Source organism: Sciurus vulgaris (assembly GCF_902686455.1).
Source record: "Sciurus vulgaris genome assembly, chromosome: 1".
Taxonomy (NCBI): domain Eukaryota; kingdom Metazoa; phylum Chordata; class Mammalia; order Rodentia; family Sciuridae; genus Sciurus; species Sciurus vulgaris.
This window is the reverse complement of record NC_136461.1, coordinates 177456195-177482411: the sequence shown is the minus strand read 5'-3', so window position 1 is coordinate 177482411 and position 26217 is coordinate 177456195. Positions and strand designations below refer to the sequence as shown.

The window sequence follows — 26217 nt, the reverse complement described above, 5'->3', positions numbered from 1 at the left end:
TTAAAGATGAAGAGTTCTTCCCCTGAGGAGCTGAAGTCAGAAGGCAGACAGGTAAATGGCCAATTAATAGGTCACTGAAACTGAAAGGTCATGTCAAGTCAAACTAGGGCAGCTGTTTGGGCTTAACTTTTGACAAACAGAAGTCAGGGGTACAGAGCAAATACCAAAGAAGTCTCATTTCCTTGTGGCTACTGCAGGGCCCAGCTTAACGCCTGGAGGTCTGCTTATGCTGTACTGGGAACAATGTCCTGGGTTTGTGACTCCTTCCTACTAATTCCTTGAAGTGCCTTACAAAAAAAACTTTTTTCTTGTGACAAAATTATGTCCAATCTACAACAAAATTAATGTGTTTAGAACAATGTATTAACTCAGTCAACATTTGTATTTTTAATCTTTATGTTTAGTTGCAGTAGAAGATATTGTATTTAGTGGGGGCAGAAGAGGAAGGAATCATAAAATCATTCAGGGTTGTTTTCGATACTGGCCCTAAAACTGATTTTTGTCTTTGGTTGGGTGAATTCTGGGGGGTAAAGATTGGAAGAGAGCTCTTCTTCATTTGCTGCTAGTCTTCTCTGCTCTTGTGTGTATGCAAAAGCATGTTTGTGTGCACACCTGTTGGAAGCCTGCTGTTGTTTTTGTCAAGGACCCATCCACCAAAGGATCTGCAGCACACCTCTCTGTGGCCCTGTGTCTCCTGCTTTTCACACATAGCTTCAACTTTATCTCACACTCACCCTTTCTGCTCTCTCCCCTAAGATCCCTATGTACATATTTTGTGCCTTTTGATTCATTAATCTTTATTACCTAGTTTAACTCCCATCTCATAATTCCCTTATCTCTTCAGAGAAAGAATATTAGCCCAAATCTTATATACTAGTCTGGGGTAGCAAATGTTTAGCAACACAGGATTGCCAAAACAGTTTCTTTAACAGTAATATATCTAAATGAGAAAACTCAAATTTATTTTGAAAATAGCTTGACTGCATTTCTACTCATCCCTGCAATATGCCAGAATCCACTGGCAATTAATAAATATCCCTGCAATATGCCAGAATCCACTGGCAATTAATAAATACTGTTCACCTCTGGAGGGTTTCTTCCTTCCCCAGCAGGAAATAAGGCTTTCCCTTCTTCTGTGCTACTATAGGATCCTGCTAAGACATCATAATGTTCTTAATTACGTTTTCATGTTTATCTCCTTTGAGACACAGCTCTAGGACTCTTCTAAAAACTGAACACAGAGGCTAAACAAGAACAATATTAAGGCCTTCCTTTTTGAGTTCTTATGGTAAATTAATTTCAATTAAGTGCATGAAAACCATTTGGAGTGTAGTGAAGTGTTCAATAAACATTAGCTGCTATTGTCACCAGTATTAATAAAACCTGTACCCTTATACCCAGGCTTGTTTTGAGTATCTCCAAGGGTGGTGTATCATTCAGGGAATGCAGTAGATGAAATTTAGGAGCTGGAGCAAAATAATGAGTTCATTTCTAGACACTGTCTTCAGTGATCACGAAGCAATCCAGGAATGCCTCTGACTCAAAACAACACATACACACAGCTAAGAATCATACACATTGACTAAATGAAAATATGTTCATCCAATATGTTCAATACATTACTTGCTTTCATTCATTGAAGTAAGTTCTTGGCCCTGACTTAATTCTAGCTATTTAACAACTTTAAAGGGATCAAAGAGATCAAAGCAAACAAGGATTTTACTTTAAAATACACACACCATTAGCACTATTAGGACTGTCATAATAACAAAAAAACTGGGAAACACTGACCCTTGTTTCAAAATCTTTGTCATCAAATAAACAAGTACTTTCTAATATGGGACTGTAAGGCCCAGTATGAATCATCAGTTTTTTCTGGGTTGCAAACAATCTTTGGATTCATTGCTAGAACCTTCAAGCTGACCTTAAATATTCTCTAAAGACAAAAGATCTTCATTTCCTGATTATCTTTTCTGGCCCTTGACAATCATTTCTCAAGGTTTTTCCCTTCCTCTTCTCTGAAATAAGGTGATGAGAGGGAATTATAAAAGAACAGGTCAAAAAGCAATCTGCTTTGTTTCCATCAAAGTAAAGGGTCACACAGCAGCAACCAAGTTGCAAGACTTAATAATAAGGCATTGGAAAACCAAGGAGCAACAATATATCTTTTCTATTTACTTAGGTTTCTCTATGTCCTTAAACAACTCTTTCATCCTTATTTCCTTCCTCTTGGTTCTACCCTAACACCCTCACTTGTTAAAACACATCTGTGGGGTTGGGGATATAGTTCAGTTGGTCGAGTGCCTGCCTGTCAAGCACAAGGTCCTGGGTTCAATCCCCAGCACTGCAAAAAAAAAAAAATCTGTGCATTTTATTCCAAAAGATTTTGAACTGGTAAAGTTACATTTCAAAATGATCAAAATCATGCTCCCATTTTTAGATTAGTAAAAGGCTTGAATTACAGGAAATTGCTCATGTCATTAACCACTCAGATTCTGTGGTGTACAAGTCACTGGACATCACTATGGAAACCACAGGTTATAGCAGCAGGTAGTGCCAGTGACTCAGCAGGTGGGGCTTATCATGGCAGTTAACACCAAATGCCCTGACAAGATGCCAGGCAAACATCATACTATGGTTGCTTCATTTTTCAGGTGGTCCATAAACTAACAGTTCACTGGGCTGAGGTGCAACCAAGTTTGAGCAGTCAAAACACAAGCAGGAAAAACAGAAAAAGAGAAAGATGAGTGAAGTGCTGGCAGGGAAAGAAAAAACACATATTCATGTTTACTATTAAACTAGAGCCAGTACTTTTATTTGTAGAGTTCCCAGTTTAAAGTAACAAATAATTACACACCAGGATTGGTAGGAATATCAAATATTATTTCACAACAGCCACTATGTGTTTCTTTTTCTCTGACACAATTGGCACAGACCCAGGCTTGCTATGTTTACGACGATTCACTTCCCTAGAAATAAAGAAAATAAGCAAGTTTAGGAGAAATCATCTTAACCAAAGAAAACATTCTCAAAAATCATAAAGCATTTTCTTTCGTTAGAAAAATACTGAAAAAAATTCACAATGAGAATAGGTAAAAGGTGTTGTTCTTAACTAGAAATAAACTTGTTATTCATTTGCCTTTTTTTTTTTTTTTAAAGCAATATTCTTTAGTAAGTCTAAAAACCTGCCATGGTTACTTTAACAAAAATTATTTGATTCCATCCCGACATGTAACAAAAGAGCAAAATAATAGTCATTTTTATAGTCTAATTTTTTAAAAAGAGCTCTGACTTAAAACTTCTATAATACTTTGCACTATTTGCATTAATTCAAACGTTTCAAAGAAAATATTCCCAGGAGAAACGGCAGTGTAGGGGCAGTTCTGCTTTAGATCCAAAATGTTAGATCTCAAATGTTATGATGAAGTATATTAGGAATTCTTGTACTTATAAAATGAGCACCAATGTATGAGTTCTTTGAATTTTTACATGAAAAATATGCAATACCTCAAAATTACAGCTACTTTAGGAATCAATTTTAAACATTATCTATTTATAATAGTTTTTAAATGAGAAGTATATTCTTATTTTGATAATTCACTTTCGCTGTCCTTTAAACACATACTTAAAAATAAGTAATGGAATCCTCACATTCTTAGACAATCACTGCTTTCACTTATGATAGGAAAAGAAAGAAAAAAAAAAAAAAAAGGAAAAAAAAAAAGGTGGGAAAGTCAGAAAAGGGAACTGTAACAGAGTCATCTGCCTCAGTACATACTTTCGTCTACGAGCTTCCTTCATGATGCGCTGCTCCTGAATCTGGCTGTAGATAGATTTTGGTAGATGTCGATGACGAGCAATACGTTTTATATGAGGATGATACTGAAATTTCTCCTTCAATTTCTGGTTATAATCCTTGGCTGCTTTTTCTCTTGATGTAAGCTAAAAAAATGCATTTTGGTATCTTAATGAATACTGCGTTGGTTTTGTTTCACTATAACAAATTAAAGAGTACCCTTCTTTGCCCCTAAACTTTTTTATTTTCTGAAAATAAGTGTGTAAAGAGAAAAGGAAAAAAAAAATATTTGATTCCATAATAATTAGGTTTTATTTAATGTTAAGGATAATACAAATCAGAGAAACATTTACTGATGAACTAAATCCAGGCATAGGGCAATACTTACTAATCATTAAGCTTAAAATAAAATTGTCTTTAATTATAGCTTATTATACCTTGATATTCCTATCAGGCCTAAGGAGAAAATAATTCATACTACTTTACTTCTTAATATTTATTTCTGATAAAAAAAACATTCTGTATGCTTCTTAAATAAAATGTGGGACATTTAGAAAAAAATTAAGAACAAAAAACAAAACCCAACCATAATCCCACAACCGAAAGGTAATTAGCTAATGATAATATCTGTAATATTTTCTGTTAATCTTTTTTGAAGTCTAAAACTTTCTGTATTTACTTTTTACCTAAGTGTTTTAGTTGCTTTGATATTAAAAATAACCTCACAGTGACTTTAAACCTTTGATCTATCCAATTACTAGTCTGCTAACAGAAGAGAGAGGCTTCTAAAGTCTAAACTTTTAGTCCTCAATCTTCTCTTCTTACCTCACGGAAGACACAAATAAAACAAGTAGGTTCAAATATTATCAAACATCTGGATTAACAAAGGCACTCTGCAAGGGTCCTTGATGTAAAAAAAAAAAAAAAAAAAAAAAAAAATATATATATATATATATATATATATATATATATAGCTTTGTTTTGTTGCTAACTGACTACTTTTCATCACAGATGTGTCCATTTCATCAAAATACCTAGAGTACTTCAAATAAATCTCTTTACAATATAATGATATCCATAATAATAAATTCAACTAGCTTTACAAAGATGAAAGAAAAAGGGGTCTCTTACCACACCCAATTTTTCAGAAGCATTAGCTTTCCACAGACGAATGTTCATTTCATCAGACCCACACATAATGTACTTGCTGTCAGAAGTCCACTTTACACATATAACATGTTGCATTCGTTTTGTGTGATACACTTCCCTACGGAACAATTATTAAGTTAAACTCTGGGGATTTTGGTATAGATTTTCTTTAACCATTGCCTGTCAAGTATCAGGATACCATTTTTGAGTTCTAAGGGAGTATAAAAGAAAAATTCAAATTCACTTCAATGTGTTTTCACTGAACCCAATTAATGTTCTATGCTAAATTTTAGGGAATTTAAAAACAATTCCTCCCCTGGAAGAATTTATAATCCAACAAAAGAAATAAATAAAAACAAATTAAGCAAAACCAGATATACAGGAAATTTCGCAAAATAAATATGCAATGCAAATAAAATAAAATTTTAAAGCTGGGGTAACTTTGTAACAATAAAAAATGGCTTGCTCTTAATAAGCCCCTTTGCCCATTCCCAATTCAGTTCAGGTCAACAATTACCCTCTCACCCCAACACCCAAACTAGAAAATAAAACAAGAGCATTCAAAAAGCACATTATGATATGCTGAATTTGATGTCTGATTTTTGCTTTGGGTGCATTGTTTAGAAGCTTAATTGAAGTGAGAGTTGATTTACATGTGTGAAAAGAAAGGTAGGGCTAAAAAAGTATCTTATAAGTTGAGGTAAGAATCATTTAATAGTCAAATATGATACCTATTTGGAAAAACTGTGAAACATGCTAAGTGAATTCACAGAAGATACTATATTGGGAAGCGTGAAAAAGAGCATTAAAAAGCAAGTTAAAAGATAAGGTCAGGAAAAAATAAGCTAAGACTTCTGGGGAAATAAATTTTCCAAATCTGGATTAAATGATTGAAAATGCAAACTACATTAAGAGAAAGGAAACAGATTCAACAACTGTGCACAGAAGAAAACTCATAGAGAACAACCACATCAAATATAATTCTTATCAATAAAAGTATCTCTAAAGTGTAACTACACAACTAGTCTTTTATATTGTTTGTAAAACTTATATTTTAATCAGTATGATAAATCATAAGAAACATTTTTAAAGGGGGGAGGATGGTTAAAAAGAATAGCCTATTAAAATGAAAACTGGATGACAGACTGCTTTTTTTTCTTTTTCTCAATGTTCTGCTTCTACAAGGCTCATTTCTTATAACTCTACCTGCTTAAGAGCCCCACCTTCCCACAGCAATATAATGTGTTAAAAGTATGGAAACCCAATGAGACATCAGTAACTATTAAAAATAATTTGTTCAAACCAGTGAAATAAATGGTCAGACATCTAACTAACTTAGAATCGTCCTTAATGGTAAACTATGCAGAGCTCTTGACTTCTTATTGACATATATGCTAGATTCATAAACTATGCTATTAAGAAATGAATATATTACAAAAACTTAAATTTTTTCTGTATATAGTCAAAATAAACTAATTTTTTCCAAAATGAACTCCTAGTCGATTTACTTTTTTAACATTCATATAATACTTGTAAATACTGAATGACATCTCCATAGAAACCTACTTCCAATATTGATTTAACCTTAGTTTAAAAAAATGTACTTTAAAACAATACATTTTAAGTCAGAATTGACAGTGCATGCCTGTAATCCCAGCTACTAGGAAAGGTGAAGTAGGATTATAATAGCTGGAGGTCAGCCTGGGCAACTCAGTGAGAACTTGTCTCAAAATAAAAAATTTAAAAGGACTGGGGTAATAATGTGGCACAGTGGCAGAGCACGCCAGGGTTCAATTCCCAGTAGTGGAGAATACAAAACAAAACAAAAACCCCCACAGTTTAACCATTTTGTTGTTCAAAGGAAAATATTTTAAAAGTACAGATATTTAAAAAGTTGCCTAGGCCTGAGTTGCTTGATGTGCATAATGATAAGAAATAATAACAGACCCAAGGAAACAAAGCTGAACAAGCTTTCAAGCAGATGAAGCAAAGGTCACAGAGAGAATACCATTTACATCTAAAAACAACAGATAGCAACAAATATGAAGACTGTGCTTGCAAATCTCCAAATGACATCAGGAAAAATTTCCTTGGAAACAGGGCATAAGAACTTCTTTATGCAATTGTGGAATAACTTGACCTTATGTGCATTTAGCCAGCCACAATGGCTTAGGAATAAGTCAATCCCACTCAGCAAGTGGGTCTTTGGGATCAGAGGTAAATATACAAATACATATTCCTATTTCTCTAACTCTTTGGTTGTTTTTCATTCCTTGTGTGTCTTTATGCATCATGTTAGAAAAGTATTGTCCTACTACCTTCAGAAGTTCAAGCGCCATGAAATGATGTAGGGCTATAGTCTCTTGATTCTTAACAGCCTTGCCTTGGGCCTGACTAATTTCATCCCCATAAACAATTCAAGACAATGTGGAGAAGAATATGAGGCAGTTGCAAAGGAAGTAACAGCCACATAAGAACAAACGTAAGTATTTATACAATGAAAATGACAAAATAAAGATCAAAGTCATCAGTATACCTTTAACTCAAGTTATCTTCAAAATCAAAATCAAATAATGGTGATCAAAATTATTTCCATGCAATAGACGACACAAGGTTTGGGAATCAATGTGATTTCCTTGAATCAAGAGTGGAAAAACATGTAACTATCACAAATTAAAACAGTGAAGAGCAAGACAAGCAAATCAGCTTTCACTGAAAAAGGTATGGAAGAACTGCATGACTCTTAGGAGGCACTGTTTGAAAGATCTTTTGGTGGTGAACACAGGACTGGGACAAAGTTGAGACAAGTGAAGTACTCCCTGTGTGAACTTTAAGGAGACATTGATTCTCAAGATGGTACAGATACAGGATCAACCCTGAGAACAAACAATTCCTTAAATTCTGCCTGGTATGTCTTTCCATAGTCCTGACCCTTCTGGAACAAAAAGAGGGTGGGTTAGGAAAAGGACAGGGTATGTCTTTGAAAACAAGCATCATTCTTCCAGAAGGTTCAGAAACCTGCTGCACCACAAAAGCTAGTTTATCATTAAGAGTAATGACCAAAATTCTCATCACTGCACTAAAATGCTGAGCATCTTTATCTGTTGCACCTACAACACTGAATTAAACATTCTCTAATTTTAAAGAGTGAACAAAAAGTCTGAGAAAGATTCTCTGCTACCATCAATCTTTAGGAAGCTGATAAAGTAAGTTGCCATTTGCACATGTCCTCTAGTGAGAGAACCACCACACAATCTCATTACACAGGTTTCTCTTTGTTCCTTTCCCACATTCTGCATTCTACTTCTCTCTTTTCCTTTTCTACTACCTCCAATAATCCCATGATCTTTCAAAAAGTCCATCTTTTCTCCAACTAATTTTATCAACCAAGACTAGGACACTAAATGAAGTGAGAGTGTACACATACCCATATATGCATATGTATGTATATATTACATTTTAGAGATTCATTTATTTTGTTTGTATTTTAATATGCAGTTATCATATTAAAATCGAAGTGGTTATATCTTTATTTGTGAGTAACACTACCATTATACTTGAATTATCATAATTTTTGTGGAAAAATGACCTTCAGTTTACTTGAATTTCCTTTACGCATACCTATAGAAATATATCTAAGGTATTATTACTTAGATAGAAGGTATATGAAAGTGCTTATTTGTTTGTTTTGGGCAGTACTGAAGACTGAACCCAGAAGCCCTCTATAGCTCCAGTCCTTTGTATTTTATTTTGAGGAAGGGTCTTGCTAATTTGCTAAGGTGGGCCTTGAACTTGTAATCCTCCTGTCTCAGCCTCCTGTGTCACTGGGACTACAGGCAGGCACCACTGTGCCTGGCATGAAAGTGCTTTATTAACCCAAAGCACACTGTACATGCACAAGGGGTTGTATCTTACACAGGAGCTAAGTTTTAAAGTTAGCTTTAACGGAGCTACGGGTATAGCTCAGTGGTAGAGCCCTTGCCCAGCATATCCGAGTGGTGGGTTTAATCCCGACAACTGCTAGAAAAATAAAGTTAGTCAGTAAAGCAAAAAAATCAAGTACAGAATTACCTTTGAAGGTCTCTTGTATTACCTCAATACAAAAATATAATATAGACATGGTGGTATATACCTGTTAACTCCAGAGACTCAGGAGGTTGAGGCAGGAGGATCACAAGTTCAATGCCAACCTCAGCAATTTAGCGAGGACCTAAGCCACTTAGTGAGCTCGTATCTCCAAAGAAAAAAATATTAAAAATGGGTGGGAATGTAGGTTCAGTGGTAAAGCTTCCCTGACTTCAGTACCCAGTACAAAAAAAAAGAAAAAAAAAAAAAAAAAAAAGATAATACACACACATATATGCACATGTATATATGATACAATATATTATAGATACATAAATATTTAGTAACAAACTGTATAGTAGAGAGCCAGAGAGCCAAGTAGTACAAGACAACACAAATATCACATTACTGAGACTATGGGACAGCTGAGTATTCAAATTTCCTACTTCATGATCCATCACAGCATATATGTACCAAAGTGTAATGAAAAAAGGTCTTTTTTTTTTTATTGTAAACAAATGGGATACATGTTGTTTCTCTGTTTGTACATGGCGTAAAGGCATACCATTTGTGTAATCATAAATTTACATAGAGTAATCTTGTTTGATTCATTCTGTTATTTTTCCCCTTGAAAAAAGGTCTTGACAATTTTTTTCTTTTTAAGTTTTCATTGGTTGAATGTGAATGAGCAAGAAATAAGAAGTAGACAGTATTAACTGCTCTTATATTGCCTTAGTTAAAACTTATCAGAGTTGTTAGCAAATTAAATTACAGAAAGTTTATTAATGACATAAATATAATGCTCTGTTCAATGAAAGAAATTACCTGGTAGGCTAATGTTTTGTCCATAGATGATACAACGGACGCTAATATCCCAAGCCCACAACACATGGGTGTGAGCACTATCATATATACATAACAAGGCAGAAAAGTAATAGACAAATAACAATTAGGACAAAAAAACAAATCAAAGAAAAACAAATAGTTTATTGGTAGTCACATACCTGCTTCGACTTCTGTCCACAGGAAAGATTCTAATAGACTTATCAAAACTAGCAGACACAAACTCTTTCCCAGTAGGGGAGTAATCCACATCAAGCACTGCAGATACATGATCCATGTGGACCATTAAAGGAGTGTCCAGTGCACGCATATCAAAAGTATATAAGCTGTAAAAGAATTTTTAAAAATCTGACATATATTTCTAGAAAAAAAGCCATTTATGTTACTAAAAGGCACTACTGAAAATAAGACCCGCTGGCTAAATCATGGACATCTAAAAAAATAGCTCAATTCTGTACATAGGCAGTGAAGGGACAGGGAAAAATATCAACAATTTTTATTGCTCCTTAAAGATTATATTTACACACACACAAACACACTTTCTCCTCATAATGTAAATCTCATTGTAAAAAATGTGGAAGTTTCAAAGAAATGACAAAGAATACAAAATTACCTTTAACTCTACTACCCAGAGAAAGTCAGCTGGTACAATAAAAAATTTTAAACATCTTTGTACTAAGCTATTTAAACTTAAAGTTTTGATAAAATTGAGATTAATACTGTATAAAGCTTTGTATTTTCATCTCATGCTCTCATCATGAACATTTTCTCATATCATTAAATAATCTTTGAAAAGATTTTAATGGTTGCATACATAAATGAATACAAATTATTTCTTTATTTTTTGGAAATAATTTCCAATTTTGAAAAATCATACTGCTTAAATGAAATTCAAATATTTAAATTTGAATTAAAACTGAATGAGGCAGATTCAATTAAAGTTGAACAGATTTCTAAAGTAGGATCTGAAAGCATGAGCATTTTTAAGGCTTGAGTTGCCAAATCACTTACAACAAGGCTGTTAATTTGTATTCCTATCAGTGACATGTAAGAGGAAGCACAACTATTAAAGCTCTAAACAAACAAACAAAAAGTTATGTTGAAAGTTACCAAAAAAAGATCACAGTTTTTCAAAGGGTGTACCAAAATAAGAAAACTATACTTTATGCACAATTGGTAAAAACAATTGACTTTTGAGTTTCAAGATTTAAAAATTCTTAACTACTAAAAGAATAGCGCTCCAAATGAGCCAACGAAAACAATGGATAAAAGTAATACAGCATTATTGTGACCATAATATCAAAATACTTCAAGATGATATTGAGTTTAAGTTTTAAGAGAAAGATGATATCTACACAGTTTCAAAGTTCTTCTCCAAAGTTATGTAATTATCACAAAAGAAAAATATAGTAACTAAGTAAAAAAACCTGATGGTTTAATATTATTATCAGTAGTAAGACATACTGACATCAAGTACCAGCCCTTTGTATGATAGTTATGATCTGGATGTGAAATGTCCCCCAAAAGCTCATGTGTTAAAGAGTTGGTCCCCAGTGCAGTACTTAGTGGTGGAGCCTTTGGAAGAATGATTGCATTATGAGGGCTCTAACCTTATCAGTGAATTAATCCACTAATGGATTCCTAATTTAAAGGTTTGGAGAGGTAGTAGAAACTGCATAGTTGTACAAAGCAAGTAACTGAGGTGATCTCTACTCCTTCCCTCTGCCATGAGTTCTACAAGCAAAATTGGACTGAAACCTCAAAATCTGTGAGTCAAAATAAGTCTTTCCTTCTTTTTTCCCCCTCAGGTATTATCAAAGCAAAAGAAAGCTGATTAACATACTAAGACAAGCATATCAATTTTGTGTGTGTGTGTGTGTGTGTGTGTTTTAGTTTAGATGGACACAATACCATTATTTTATTTATTTATTTTTATGTGGTGCTGAGGATTGTACCCAGTGCCTCACATATTATAGAGGAGTGCTCTACCACTGAGCTACAACCCAAGCCCAATTTTGTGGTATTGACAAAAACATAACCTCAATCTAATAATGAGAAAACCTTAGCTAAACCCAAATTAAGGGTAGTTTACAAAATAACTGACAAGTGGGTCCTCTTCAAAAGTACTAAGGCTCCCGGGCATGGTGGCACATGCCTTTAATCCCAGCAACTCAGCAGGCTGAGGCAGGAGGATCAGGAGTTCAAAGCCAGCCTCAGCAACTTAGTGAGGCCCTAAGCAACTTGGTGAGACCCTGTATCTAATAAAAAATAAAAAGGACTGGAGATGTGGCTCAGTGGTTAAGCACCCCCTGGGTTCGATCCCTGGTACCAAAAAAAAGGCACTAAGGTATTATGCACTGAATGTTTATATCCTATCAAACTTCGTATGTTGAAGTCCAGTCCCCAATTATGATGGTATTTGGAATTAGGGTCTTTGGGAAGTAATAAGGTCAAAAGGGAAGAGGTAGAATCTGTGCCCTCATAATCCAGAAAACTGGCCTGCCCTATGAGGGGAAGCGAGGGGAGGTTGGCAGGATGCAATCTAGAACATTAGGGGGCAATAGCAATGTCATATTTTTGCAACTTTTCAGTAAACCTAAAACTGCTTCAAAGTAAAATGTTTTTAAAAATTACAACTTAAAATATTTCAAAAAAATAACACCACTATGAAAAGTCACAATTTAGACAAAAACAAAGCACTGTTCTATAAAAACAATTTTTTTAACTTTTACTGAGGTTAAATTTTTGAGTTGTCAACTGCTTCAGAGCATTACCTGCCCAGAGCAGTGGTTCTCAACAAAGTTTGAGTTATGAGATTCTTTAGGGATCATCTATTTCAAAGTTCTCTTCTTACAGATGATAAAACTATGACAAATAATTTTTTTAATGATTTGCCCAACTTTTTATAGCAATTACTGCTTGACCTAGATTTGAACTTGTGTTTCTAATTCACGATGATTAGAATATTTAAAGGGCATTTATAAAAGAAGGAAAATATTTACAAATACAGAAAAGGGATACCACAGCAAGGTGATTTTCAAGTAAAAGCAATTATGGAACATTCTAATAATCATTTCTTATATATGTTCTTTCTTTTGTGTGCCATATATATAATGCTTCCCATGGCAAAAAATTCAAAGGATGCTCTGAAAAAAGTTCATGCTGTCAAAATAGCTAATGAGAATGTATTTTAGACACCTTAATAAAGTGGTCACAAAACTGCAGTATTACTTTTTTCATACATTGCTTTTAATTGGAACAATGTCATTTGATTTTGAAACATCAATAAAAAGAATTTCATTTAATGTGGGTGGTTACTATTAGTAACCATCCAATTGTGCTTCTCTTTAGTAAAGAAATCAAAAATGTTTTAGTAAGTACCACTAAAACATTATATAATAAATCACATTTATGAACTAACGTTACTACTACTTATGCTTTCACATGTATAAAGTGGAACACAGAATTTAAATGTAGAAAATCTAAAGTTCAATCCACCACCAAACTTCCACCTTCTCTAATAAAACAAACAAAAACTATTAGGAACCTACCATATACATAGCACTACAATTAATGCACTGGATAAAAAAGATGAATAAGGAGGTTAATATCTCTGCTTAAACATCCTAAAAAAGGTATACCACACATGTCCTGTCCACCTTATAGCAGTTATGTTTGTTTTTATCTTTCAAGAAAAGATGAAATAAGAGCCACCATGCAATGCTTCAACAATGTTAAAACATTACATAAGAAACAAAACTCTATGTAGGTCAAGAATATAAGGCAGATTAAGAGAATTTTACACAACAGAATCACAGAATAGCCTACCTGCAAATATTAAGCTAAAAAATTTCAAGTATAATTTTTCTTTTGCCTTAATGATATAATAGTGACAGCTGACAGCATGAGTACATGAGTAAGAGATACTAATATTTGTAGGCAGACACCAGATATGGTGGCACATGCCTATAATCCCAGTGACTTGTGAGACCGACAGGAAGACCTTAAGTTCAAAGCCAGCCTCAGTAACTTACTGAGGCCCTAACCAACTTAGTGAGACTCTGTCTTAAAAAATAAAAAGGGTTGGGGATGTAGCCCAGTGGTAAAGCACCCAAGTATCCCCAAAATTGCAGGCAATATTTTTGTTTCCATTAAAACATATATGGTTTAGTCTTTACTCATAGAGTCTGTATCAAAGATCATCAAACTTCTTTCATAAAGGTCCAGATAGTAAATACTTTTGGCCAAGTGGGCCATAAGGTCTCTGTCAAAATTATTCAACTGAGACATTATAGCGCAAAAGCAGCCATATCTAATACATATATAAATGGGTGTGATAAAATTCTAATAAAACTTTTTATAAAACAGACAGCAAGCAGGATTTGGTCCAGAGGTTATAGTTTACCGTCCTTGGTATACATCATTCCAAAAACTGAGAAAATAATTTCCTAAAAAGCTCTTCTCCAATTTGGAAATTATTTTTAGCAAAACAAATCAGTTTTCTAACTTGTATATGAAGGCATACTTACCTAGTGAACCATACTGTAGTAGTAAAATGTACATAATTGAGTCATTTGATAGAATACATTTTTACAAAAGCAAAACTTACTTGTAATCTTCATTTGCTGCAGTAAAAATAAAAGCTTCCATAGGGTTCCAACAGATTGTATTTGTTCTCATATCTAAGATAACCTGAGAAAGGATGCATATATTATTCTATTATTACAAAGTTAATTATCTTTAAAATGAATAAAGTTCCTATTTCATTCCTTTTTTCCCATTGATTTAAGCAAATACTTAGTAGACATCTACTATGTGCACACTATTGCTCAAAGTGATGGGAAAAGAAATCAATTAATAATAATTTCCTGAATACAAGGCAGAGTGGTACATATGAAAAACAGAAAAATGGTTAATACCTGGTCCCTGAATTTCAAAAACTTAAATGACTAAGTATCAAATTAGGAACAAAATTAATGGTGAGTTTAAGATTAAGGTACAGAAGAAATGTTTCAAAAGAACAGCAAGATTTGAACTGACTTATGATTACCAATAATTTATAGTATTTCTCAATGGAATGCCATTGGTATTTGGGGAAGGATAATGTTTTGTTATGCATGACTGCCCACTGTAGGATGTTTAACTTTCAGGCAGTTCTCCAGTAACTGCTTCTCTCATATTCCAAAACTATACCTTGTGGAGGATTGAAAAATACTATATTTAGCATAGAAAAGATAGAAGAAACACTGACAAAGGCCAGGGATGCATCATGTAACTCATGATGGTAAGCTAGGCAATAGCACACATGAGGTCCTAGCTTCAATTCCTAGTACCACAAGAAATAAAAAATGAAAAATGAAGGAAGAGGAGAAGAAACACTGACAGTAGAAACGACAGTTAAAAATAAAACAGCAGTGTTGAATATACTCTGCATATTGCCTGACTGACTGGGGAAAAAAAAAAATGGAATGCAAACTGGAACCAGTTATTTCCTACAACCTAAAAGTAGTGGAACACCATGAAAAGAAAAGTGGGGATGGGAGGACAGAGATCACATTTATTAAACTAGTACCTCACGTTGGCATTCTACTGAATACTGAAAGTGTATGTTTTACTCTTATCAATATGCTGCAAGGTAGTGATTAATACCACCATTTTATAAGAGAAATACAGATTAAGTTACCCACTAAAATTAAATACCAAAGTTCATGTAGGATCTTCCCAATAAATATGAATGAGTAAAATGATTTAAGGTAGTACTTTGGAAAAATAATCATATTTATCTACTTAAATTTCAACACACACACTCTTCTCCTAATATGAGTTTATAACACATCATAAATATACTTTAGGAACAAAGAGAGTATTAAAAGCATTTCCTTTATAGATGGACTATGACAACAGACTCATGCAAATGAATAATATCCAGCCCATCTTGTACCCTCACAATTCTACTAGTACTTAAAATCAACATTATAACCTTCAACGTAAATAGTTCTCATCTTTCTACCTACAACAAGATTTCTCTCCTTTTTCAGAGTTAGCATAGGTTGTATTAGTTTTGACACATAATCCTAGAATTACCATCTTAGAACTGTTGGGAAGACTACTACCTTGGACAAGATAGTGCCTGTCTAAAAACAAAACAACAACAACAACAAAAAAACCCCCAGCAAACTAACTAGTACCCACCAGCATATAACTAAACAAATAAAGCTGGTTATGTGAATGAGTTCTAAAACTTTCAGGAATAAAATACTTTATCATATATGCCTGATGATATTATACTGCTAAGTAATAAGTTGCAATATATGTCATTTAATAATTTTCAATTCAATTAGTACTAATTAGAGGCCTAAAACTTGCTGGCATCACGGAAGACGCAGAAATGTAAGCTTCTTTAGTGCTATGGGATGCTGAGAGAAACGCCACTATTATCACTCTGGGATTTAAGACTATTTCTATGAAAATAAAAAAACTTACTTCACATTTTCAGCTACTCAACTTACAGAGAAATGATAATAAAGCAAGGACAAAATTGAAACTCACCTTTTTCAGAGGAGTAGCTTGCCTCATATCATATAGTACTATATTTCTGTCAGAAGCACAACTTCCCAAAAGAAATGTCTAAAAATAATTATAATAATCACCTGTTAAAAGTCAGGCTTGGCAGCAAACCATGTCTATTCACTACACAAATGATTTAATATACTTAATCTTTTTGTTAAAACACCAAAATATAACATTAAAGCTCATTTTATGAGGGTACAATAATCATATATAATCTTAGCAACCTAAGTAGTTTCATTGTGAAGACCCCATACATATATTTTAGATGCCAGTGGTAACAATGTACAGGTAATACTTTTAAAATTCATAATAGAACATATTTTACTTATCTGTTCTTCAACTTTGACTTGTTTACTGTTTTCACTGTTATAAATAACACTTCAAAAAACATTTCTATACATTAACTCTGTTCCTTAGTAAAAATTTCAGAAGTGACACTACTTAATCCTAAAAGTATAAACAATTTCACTTTTTTTTTTTTTCTTTTTTGTGATGCTGGGGATTGAACCCAGGGCCTTGTGCTTGCAAGGCAAGCACTCTACCAACTGAGCTATATCCTCAGCCCACAATTTCATGGTGTTTGATATTCAGGGCTACTTATTTTCTGAAGAGATGTACCAATATACACTACAATGTGGGAATATACTGATTTTACTGCCTTAAGTAATGCCATTTAAAAGTTAATACCTGTTCTTTTCTTTGTGGTACTGAGGATTGAACTCAGATACTCTACCACTGAAGTGTATCTCCAGTCCTCTTTTATTTTCTATTTTTGAAACAGTGTCTAAGTTGCTAAGGCTGGCCGTGAACTTGTGATCTTTCTGCCTCAGTTTCCAAAGAAGCCACTGTTTCTGTATGACAATATTTTCTTGACACATACATTTTCTGCTTTATTAGAAGCTAAACATTTGTTAACTTTCTGTATAAATTAGGCCTGTCCTTTGTCCAACCTTTTTAAGATGTTTCAAATATTCAGCTTATTTATGTCAGTTATAAATGTGCAAACTACTTACAAAACCCTTGGCATTAAATGAAAATAAGCCCTCTACCACCCAGTTCAGGAGCCCTGAATACCACCCTTCCTCCTCACTCAAGGTTTCTAACACACAACTCTTGGTTTCTGCCTACTATTACTTCATAGTGCAAGTGTATCAGGAACAGGAAAAGTTATTTACTAAATTGCTGTATGGTCTCCTAACTCCTACTACTGAGCGTATACTGTTCAAATTAAACATCATAAAGCTAACATTATAACCTTGATGTCTTCTCAGACCTTTCCAAAAGCCTCCTCTGCTGCCTCTCTGAGAACTGCCCTAGAGACCCCGCAACTTTTCTTGTCTTTCATTATGTCACCTCAGCATTTGACCAGGTTCCATTTCTAAAAATAAAGACTGATCTGAGCAAAGCAAAAAATTCTATTTAGATTGAAAATCCTATTTTGCACTGTTAAAATATAGCAACACTCAGGATAAAATTTTGGTTTTACTAAACACTACGCTTCAATACTTTAACAGAAAATTAATTATTAATAATTACAGTAGACAAACATACTCCTTTTGTTTACAGCAATGTCCTTTCCATTAAGTGTAATATAGGATAAGAGAAATGCACACCATTTGTTTTTAGCACTAAGCTCATAAGTTTAATAACAAACAAACACAGGAGAATGAATGGAGCTATTATGTAGACCAGTGTGAAAAACATGGTTGCTAGGTCATGACTAATAGTGAATTATGATTTTTGAATTGGCCATCAGCTCCTTTGACGTAGATGTTCACTAAAATAGAAAAGCAAAAGATCTGTCTCTTGGAAAAGTAGGAATTTATCTGTATGGGTTTATTATTTTTTATAGTAAAAGCATCATCTTGAATTTGGATAGCACTTTTTAAAAATGTTCACATAGTACTATAATTTATGCTCACAAAAAAAACTATGACATGCACTGAGAGATATAATTTAATCTCATTTTAAAATAACAAAACAAATATAGAGAAGAATTGTGATGTGGATAAAATCAATTCAAAGGCACATTGGCAGGAAACACAGTTTTGACTTGGCTCCACAATAAGTGGAGCATAAAACATTCTTACAAGTTCCTTATATTTGTAGTCCTACACTGTAAATCTGGCGTGGCCCTCTAGGCCATACTCTACTCCTATAACCAAGGGAAACATGAAGGAAGCTGGAGGATGGAATGAGGATACAATAGAAACTCTAGACTATAAATCAGTAAACTTTTTCTGTAAAAAGCCAAAGAGTAAATATTTTAGGATTTGTGGGCCATGTGGTTACTATAGCAATTACTCAATGCTGCCATTATAGTGCAAAACAGCTATAGACAGCATGTAAGCAAGAGGGGCAAACGGTGTTCTAGCAAAACTTTGTAAAAACAAGCAATGGGTCATATCTGGCTCACAGACTGTGCTTTGCCAACCTCTGCTCTAGACCTGTAGCCTCTCCTAGAAGTGTGTACACAGGCATGTGCTAGGGGCAAAAAGGGTATCTTTAGACTGCTTTCTTGGTAATACCTCAAGGACACAATCACATCACACTACAGCACCTCATATTCTATTACATAATACAATTCTTATTACTTGCTACTCTGATTTAACCTTTCTTCCTTCCTTTTATTAGTCTTGAGTCTTTGAGAGTATAAAACTTACATATCAGGATTTTTGTTTACAGCACTTAACATGGTAGCCTCCTGATAACTTCTAAAATGAAATTATGTATGCTTTGATCTCCTTTTCTTTCTGAAGGAAAGCATCTCTACTGAGTGTTCTGGACAATGAGTTCATCATTACTATGTGTTCTTTTTTTGTACTAGAGACTGAACCCAGGGGTGCTCAACCACTGAGCCACATCCCCAGTCCTTTTTAATATTTTATTTAAAGACAGGGTCTCTCTAAGTTGCTGAAGTTGGTTATGAACTGGCAGTCCTCCTGCCTCAGCCTTCTGAACCATTGGGATCACAGGTGTGCACCACGACACCCGACTATTATTAGGTGTATTAACAAAAAAGCTCAAGGAAAGGTACAGAATCTTCAGGTAGCCTCCATTGCTAAGTTCACACCAGAATAGATAATATTTAGTGGCCAATCTCCAAGTCTTCTCAACCAGGGAGGAAGTATGCAGACTTTTAAGCAAAGAAAAATATAAGTAATTATCACACAGTCTAATGATGATCATGCATGTTATTATGAAGCACTGTATCCTTATGATTTATAAATAAAACACTGCTCAATGTTCTTTCTGACCTCCAAGATAATTAATAAAAACTAACATTTTTCTAAAAGTACAATGAAATTATCTGTGGAAAATGAGTGTTGAAGGTATAAATAAATTCAAAGTTAAACAGTTCAGTATGTACTTAGTTCTACACACCCTCTTTCTCTCACAATGCTTAACACTGGTGTCTGGAACTAAATTTCAGGGAAACATGTTGAAATTTGTCAGAACTCAAATATAATCTGCAAAACTGACCAAATGCCAGAAAACCATTAATAGTCAGAAAATTCCTATATCCAAAAGTTTCCTAAACAGAGATAAAATGATTAAATAATAACAACATATTTTTAAAAAGAACATTACCTCAATTGGGTTAAATTTAACACTATTTATACTGTCAAATCCCCAGGTCATTGAACAGATAGGATTGGTTCTTTGTTCATCCCAAATGTCAACTTGCTGTCCACATGTGGCAAAAGCAGGATCTTTCCAGTGATGATCAATTCCAGTATATACTGTCTTTAAAAGGGAAGAGTTTGTTAAAGATCGGTGTCTTCCCTGCTATTTCAAATTTGCAGACTAAAAAATTAAAATCACTTATCTATACTTTCATTTTTAAGGAAATCCCCAAAACAAAAGTGACTTCTTTGAAGTCATTCCTTCAAGTGAAAAAAAAGTATCCCAAAAAGTTAAAAAAATTTAAGAATGAACCCAACTTTGTTTCAAAAATTACTAATGAATTTGTTATCACCCAAGAATTATCTCCATCTTATAGTCATGAACCAACTTCATATCCCTTTAAGAACATTTGTAACTTCTTGATATCTGAGACAGAACCAAAATATATATTAACCATTATATTGCACCTGATCTTAGCAGAAGGCCAAGAAGAGATTAACCATGATACTGAAATAAATTGGTGATTTGAGGAATATATTTAGGTTAAAGAGTAAATCTAATTTTGCCTTCTTAAAAAAATGTAAGCACTGTAAAACATGGATAGTTCAAATGTTCTGAATTAAACTAAAGCTATAACTAAATCATCGCATCTCATCGGCATAACAATTTGTGAGATGTATCATACACTACACTTCATTTCCTCCATGTTCTTCCTACAAGAAATGTTCCCTTACATTCTGTTGCTAAAAACATATCAAATTCTACTACAATGAACTCCAAAGAATTGTTCAAATTCTTTAGCTCTGAAGAACCTTAATTGCATTAAAAATTGCTTAAAATAGATTCAATTATTGCAAATAAAAACCTCTCATTTCTTATCTACATTTTTTTTCCTTTCTGGAAATTATAACTATGAAATAATATTAAGAGAGGAGAGTTTTAATAGGCAAAGAACAAATCAATTTATATTTATACCTTTCCTAAGATTGTATGCAGTGGCTCTTCTTCTTCTCCATTGCCTGGTGCATCCATTTTCCATTGTTTCACCGTTTTGTCATCACCAACCTAGACACATTTGTTTTAGTATGATGGTAATGAACAAGTTATAAATTAAAACTTGCCAACATGTATCAAATTGTAAGCATTTCAATTAAAAAAAACTACATACATCATATTCTTCCTTTATCACATTTATTGATGCATTTACATGCCACCATGTTATGGAAAAGATATGTGACACATACATAAAGTACATAAAAATAAAACAACATGAGTAATGCAAAAGAAGAACCTTAGGGGGAAAAAAATAGGTCATAAATATGGTGCAAAATGCATACAGTGATAAGTATGGCACTTCAAATCAGGGAGAAAAATGGATCATAATAAAATGGCTTGAAATATCAGATGAGTCATGTTAAAAGTTTAAGCCAATATGATGCCTTACATGATAATGAAATTATATGTAGTTACAAATGAAAAAAATGAAAAGACAAAAATGCAAGCAAGAAGGCATTATTTATACTCTTGTAAGAGATAAAGCCCTTTTTCTGGGACACAAGACTCCAGAAACCACCAAATTAGTGGTTTTCAAACAGTGAACTGTAGATCCCTGGGGAACCCCAAGAACTTCTGGGGGGTTCATAAGGTGAAAAATATTTGATAATGTTAGTAAAAACAGCATTTGTCTTTTCACTATGCTTATAGTTGCCCAGATAGTGACAAAACAATGGTGAGTAGACCTGTAGGCAACTCCACCCAAATAAAGGCAAAGTAAAAATGTATGATAATTTAGCTTTGAGTTATTTGGTAGACATATTTGAAATTAGGTCAAATAGGAATGTAAAGCAAAGTGTAATATAACATGGTTTGTGGTTGAAAACATAAAGTTATTATATATACAGTACTGCACAACTACACATACACACACTGAGTATCCCTTATTTGAAATGTTTGGAACAAGTAATATTTTAGATTGGAATATATTTACATATACCTAATGATTTATCTAGGGGATGGGACCCAAGTCTAAACAGAAAATTCATTTATGTTTCATATACCCCTTAGAAACAGAAACTGAAGATAATTTTGTACAATCTTTTTAATAACTGTACATATGAAAATTTTTATTGGTACAATGTAATTATACATAATAATGGCATTCATTATGTCATACCTGTACATGCACATAACAGATTTTGATCACTATCACTCTGCTTTACCTTCCTGTTCCCTCCCCCCGATCTGCTTGCTCTACTCTACTGATCTCCCTTCTATTATTTTTAATTAGTGAATTATATATAAAAATGGGATTCATTATGGTATATCTGTACATGGTAGATTTTGTTCCCCAGTACTCTTTTATACTCTCCCTCCTCCCTCTCTCTTGATCCTGTTCCCCTACTCTATTGGTCTCCCTTCTATTTTTATTGAAATAGTTTTCTAGCACAAAACTTTCCACTTTTGGCATTACGCCAATGCTTAAAAAGTTCCAGAGTTTAAAGTACTTTGGATTTCAGATTAAGAATGCTTAAACTGTACAGAATTGCTAGTTTTAAAGTTCACATTTCTATATTATATATAATTTATAATGAATTTTTAATAAAGATAATAAAAGATACATTTTCATCTATGGGAGGGACATGAATTTAGCTTTATTTTTGCAGCAAATTAAAAAATGGAAACATTTCCAGCAAAACACTTCATAGTACATATAAGATTAGAAAACTGATTAGAGATAGGCTTTGGCAACAGAATCAGGAATTTTTTTCTTTTGAAGATGCTAATAAATAGAATCCTTAACTACATCCTTATAATAGGTAAAAAGTAACTAGACTACATCTTACTAACAACTCTGAATCTGAGCTACTGACAACATTCTAAAACTCAATTCTGAAACATGATTTTACTGGGAATCAGTAAGGTATATCCTGGATACCTAGGCTTTGGCTGATCTGGTTTTGACCGAATGGGATATGTTAGCTTTTATAGAAAACTGGATAAACTGTGTCCTTGAACACACCCTCCCTGGAGGCCTCAGCAATACAGCAAGCCCCTAAGCAACTTAGACCTTGTCTCAAAAGAAGAAAGAAGAGAAGCTAGGGATGTGGCTCAGTGGTAAAACTCCTGTGGGTTCAGTCCTTAGTACCAAAAAAACCCCATAAATGAACTTAAGAGGACATTTTGATAAGTGAAATAAAACAGGAACAAAAAAGGAACACAAGCTGGGCCCAGCTGAGGCTGGCCTTAAGTTTATATATAGTTCTCCAGCCTCAGGGAGTTCTACCACATCCAGTTTAGGTTCATTTACACTGTTGCAAAAGACAGGATTTTCTTTTTAAAGGCTGAAAAGTATTCTATTGTGTATATATGTCACATTTTCTTTATCCATTTATATGTTGATACATTAATACCGTATTTTGACTATTGTGAATAAAGCTTCCAATCAGTCTTTATTCATTTTGAGCATCTAAAAAAACATGCTATAAATACTCCAGCTGGATAGTAAATGAATCAATACATCCAGAAGAATAACTAACTATATAAATGGAAGAAGCCAGTTAGTTCTGACTTCCCTCCTAAACTCCAGACCTAAGTTTGTAAAGGGATGGTAGATAGCTTCACTAGAATAACCATTGGCAGACCAGATCATCAAACCATACCTTTCTCTCGCCTCTAAATTTGCTGATACTCCTGACTTGTCCTTTTATGTTATAGCAACTATCTTCTTCCTAGATACCGTTCAGTTGTCAAGCTTGTCAAACCTCCAAGTTACTAAATACAATCTCTTCTTTCTACTATTTTCACTTCCCAGGGTGGCAAATGGTATAACAATACCATGAACATACTTATACCAATAAACTATGTACACTTAAAAATAGTTTAAACAAATTTTATGTTATGCATTTTTTACCATATATGCATACACACACCCTTCAATAATTCCTTACTGTCTGACAGCAGAAGTACTATTATTCATTTTAGCACTGACAATCTTCCAGAGTAAGTCAAACTACCTTTCCAATCTTACCTTCCATTAATCCCTCTTTTCAGGTGTCAGTACAATATTAGTTCAATGATGTTAAGTAATTATTTATAATCAGACAAAAAGTATAGAAAAGGTTAGATTATACACAGAAAACTAGGGCTTTTCAAGGTTTAATAAGCTCTTTATATTGTAGAACTCCAAGAGAATGTTGGAACAAATAAATGAACTATAAAATAATTTGTTCAGTTAAATCATTCTTACACATGTTGAGAAGATTCAATGACAACAGTAGTAAACTTACAGTAAAAAAAGAAGTCCCACAAAAGCGTGTACATATTCCTCGTACAAAACCTTCATGTGCTTGTATTGTACGAATACATTTTCGTTTAGTCAGGTTCCAAATTCTAACCTATGATAAAACATACCAGGAAATTTCAGTGAACTATAAATGTAACAACATTCAGGCACAGGAGTACAACATTTGAGGAAAGAAATTTGCCAATGAAAAGGCTATGAATCACTTTTCCAGACAGATAAAAACAATTCCTTTGATTTAAAATAATTTGATACATGTGGATATGTATTGAATACACGTCTGTATATGTACACACACACACATATACATATCAAGACGAAAATTTAATCATCACAAATTTTGATTCTAGTTTATTTGATTCTAGTTTAAAATAAAGCTTTTTCCTTATCAGTGTAGGAAATTGTGTTGTCATTATTAACATCCTCTGTGAAAAAACTCAAATGTTTATTATAAAGTTACTTTATTTACTGTCAAACTGAGCCTTAAGCTACTGCATTTACAATTTTTTATGATTAGGAAAAAAAAAACTACCAAACTATTTCAAACAATTTAGTCTTAACAAATGAAACTGAAATCAAAGTAAAACCTACAGTAACTAAAAACTAAAGGAAAAATATTTCTAATAAAAATGTTTTAACTTCAAACATCAAGGTTTAGAGTATCACTTGCCTCTCCATCACATGCCCCAGAAAGGACAGTAGCCAGGCTCTTTGGATGCTTTGCCAGGCAATTGACTCCATCTCGGTGACCATCCAGGGAAGCAAGGAACGGTTTTGCAAACACACGTTCCAGTTTGGTAGCATTTAAAGCTCTTATGTATTCTCGTGGGACCTCAAAAGGATGTAAGGTAGGATCGTAGTTTCTTGGAACTGAAATAAGAACAATCCTTCTTAAAAAGTAATTCACAGTTAACATTTTCCAAAGAGAACCTCGGCTAATCAATGTATTATTCAATGAGCCTTTAATTAGGGACACTGATGCCTTACACTAAGAATATAAAGTCCAAGACCTGTTGTCCATAAGTCTTTCCAAAACTACCAGAAAATCATGAAATGCATACATCTAGTAAAATAATTAGGTCACAAACACAAATACACACACAGCTTTTCCTTCTACTCATCCTACTGTACATCCTTCGACTGGTTATATCCTCTCATGGGCAAGGCTTTGATGCATTACTCACTTGTACTCCTTATGCCTAGACTGGTGCCTGGCACAGAGCAAGCATATAGGAAGTTCTGTTCAACTGAACTCAAGCTGCTTAGGGAGCAGAGAATGCTATTTACCTCTGGTGTTAAACACTACACTGACAGACGCACAATGTGATTATAATTGCATTCTACAGCCAATATTTACTGAGCACTTTCCACATTTCTTTACTTACTTAAAAAACACTAACAGAATTCACTAGGTTCCAGGCACTGTTTTAAACACTTCATATTAACTCATTTAATCTCCATACCACCCTCGGGGTCAGATACTATTACCATTTATAGATAAGGAAACTGAAGCATAGAAAGGGTAAGTGACTGCCTATGATGTGATGGAGCAGGTAGCCAAACTAATAAAGTCTGACTCCATAAGCCATGTTCTTAACTACTCTGCCAAACATGTTGCTGCCTCAGTTAATAATTCTTAGAAAATAATTCTAAGCTCACATATCTTTAAAAAAACAAACAAACAAAAAACCTCAAGGTGTAAAGTAAAAATTCATCTTCTTACCCCCATGACTTCACCTTATCATTCTTTTTTTAACTCCCTATACAATGTTGGATATAATTGTACATTATATCCATCACACAATAAACCTCAAACTTTGGTCATTCTCGTGAATTCCATATTCTATATTCCCCAATAATAAATCCA

General features: G+C 33.6%; 1 protein-coding gene across 1 annotated transcript in view; it reads right to left on the bottom strand.

Moving 5' to 3' along the window:
• Positions 1 to 2786: 2786 nt before the first annotated feature.
• DCAF13 (DDB1 and CUL4 associated factor 13) overlaps positions 2787 to 26217 on the bottom strand; it is a 41838-nt gene continuing 18407 nt past the window's right edge. Inside the window, exons 2-11 of the mRNA XM_079107722.1 lie at positions 25021 to 25220; positions 24337 to 24444; positions 21026 to 21115; positions 20015 to 20170; positions 16403 to 16480; positions 14463 to 14545; positions 10015 to 10179; positions 4928 to 5063; positions 3779 to 3942; positions 2787 to 2969 (exon numbers count right to left, since the gene is read on the bottom strand). Coding sequence (XP_078963848.1) covers positions 2882 to 2969; positions 3779 to 3942; positions 4928 to 5063; positions 10015 to 10179; positions 14463 to 14545; positions 16403 to 16480; positions 20015 to 20170; positions 21026 to 21115; positions 24337 to 24444; positions 25021 to 25220 — 1268 coding nt within the window. The 3' untranslated portion in view covers positions 2787 to 2881. The remainder of the gene's footprint in view (positions 2970 to 3778; positions 3943 to 4927; positions 5064 to 10014; positions 10180 to 14462; positions 14546 to 16402; positions 16481 to 20014; positions 20171 to 21025; positions 21116 to 24336; positions 24445 to 25020; positions 25221 to 26217) is intronic.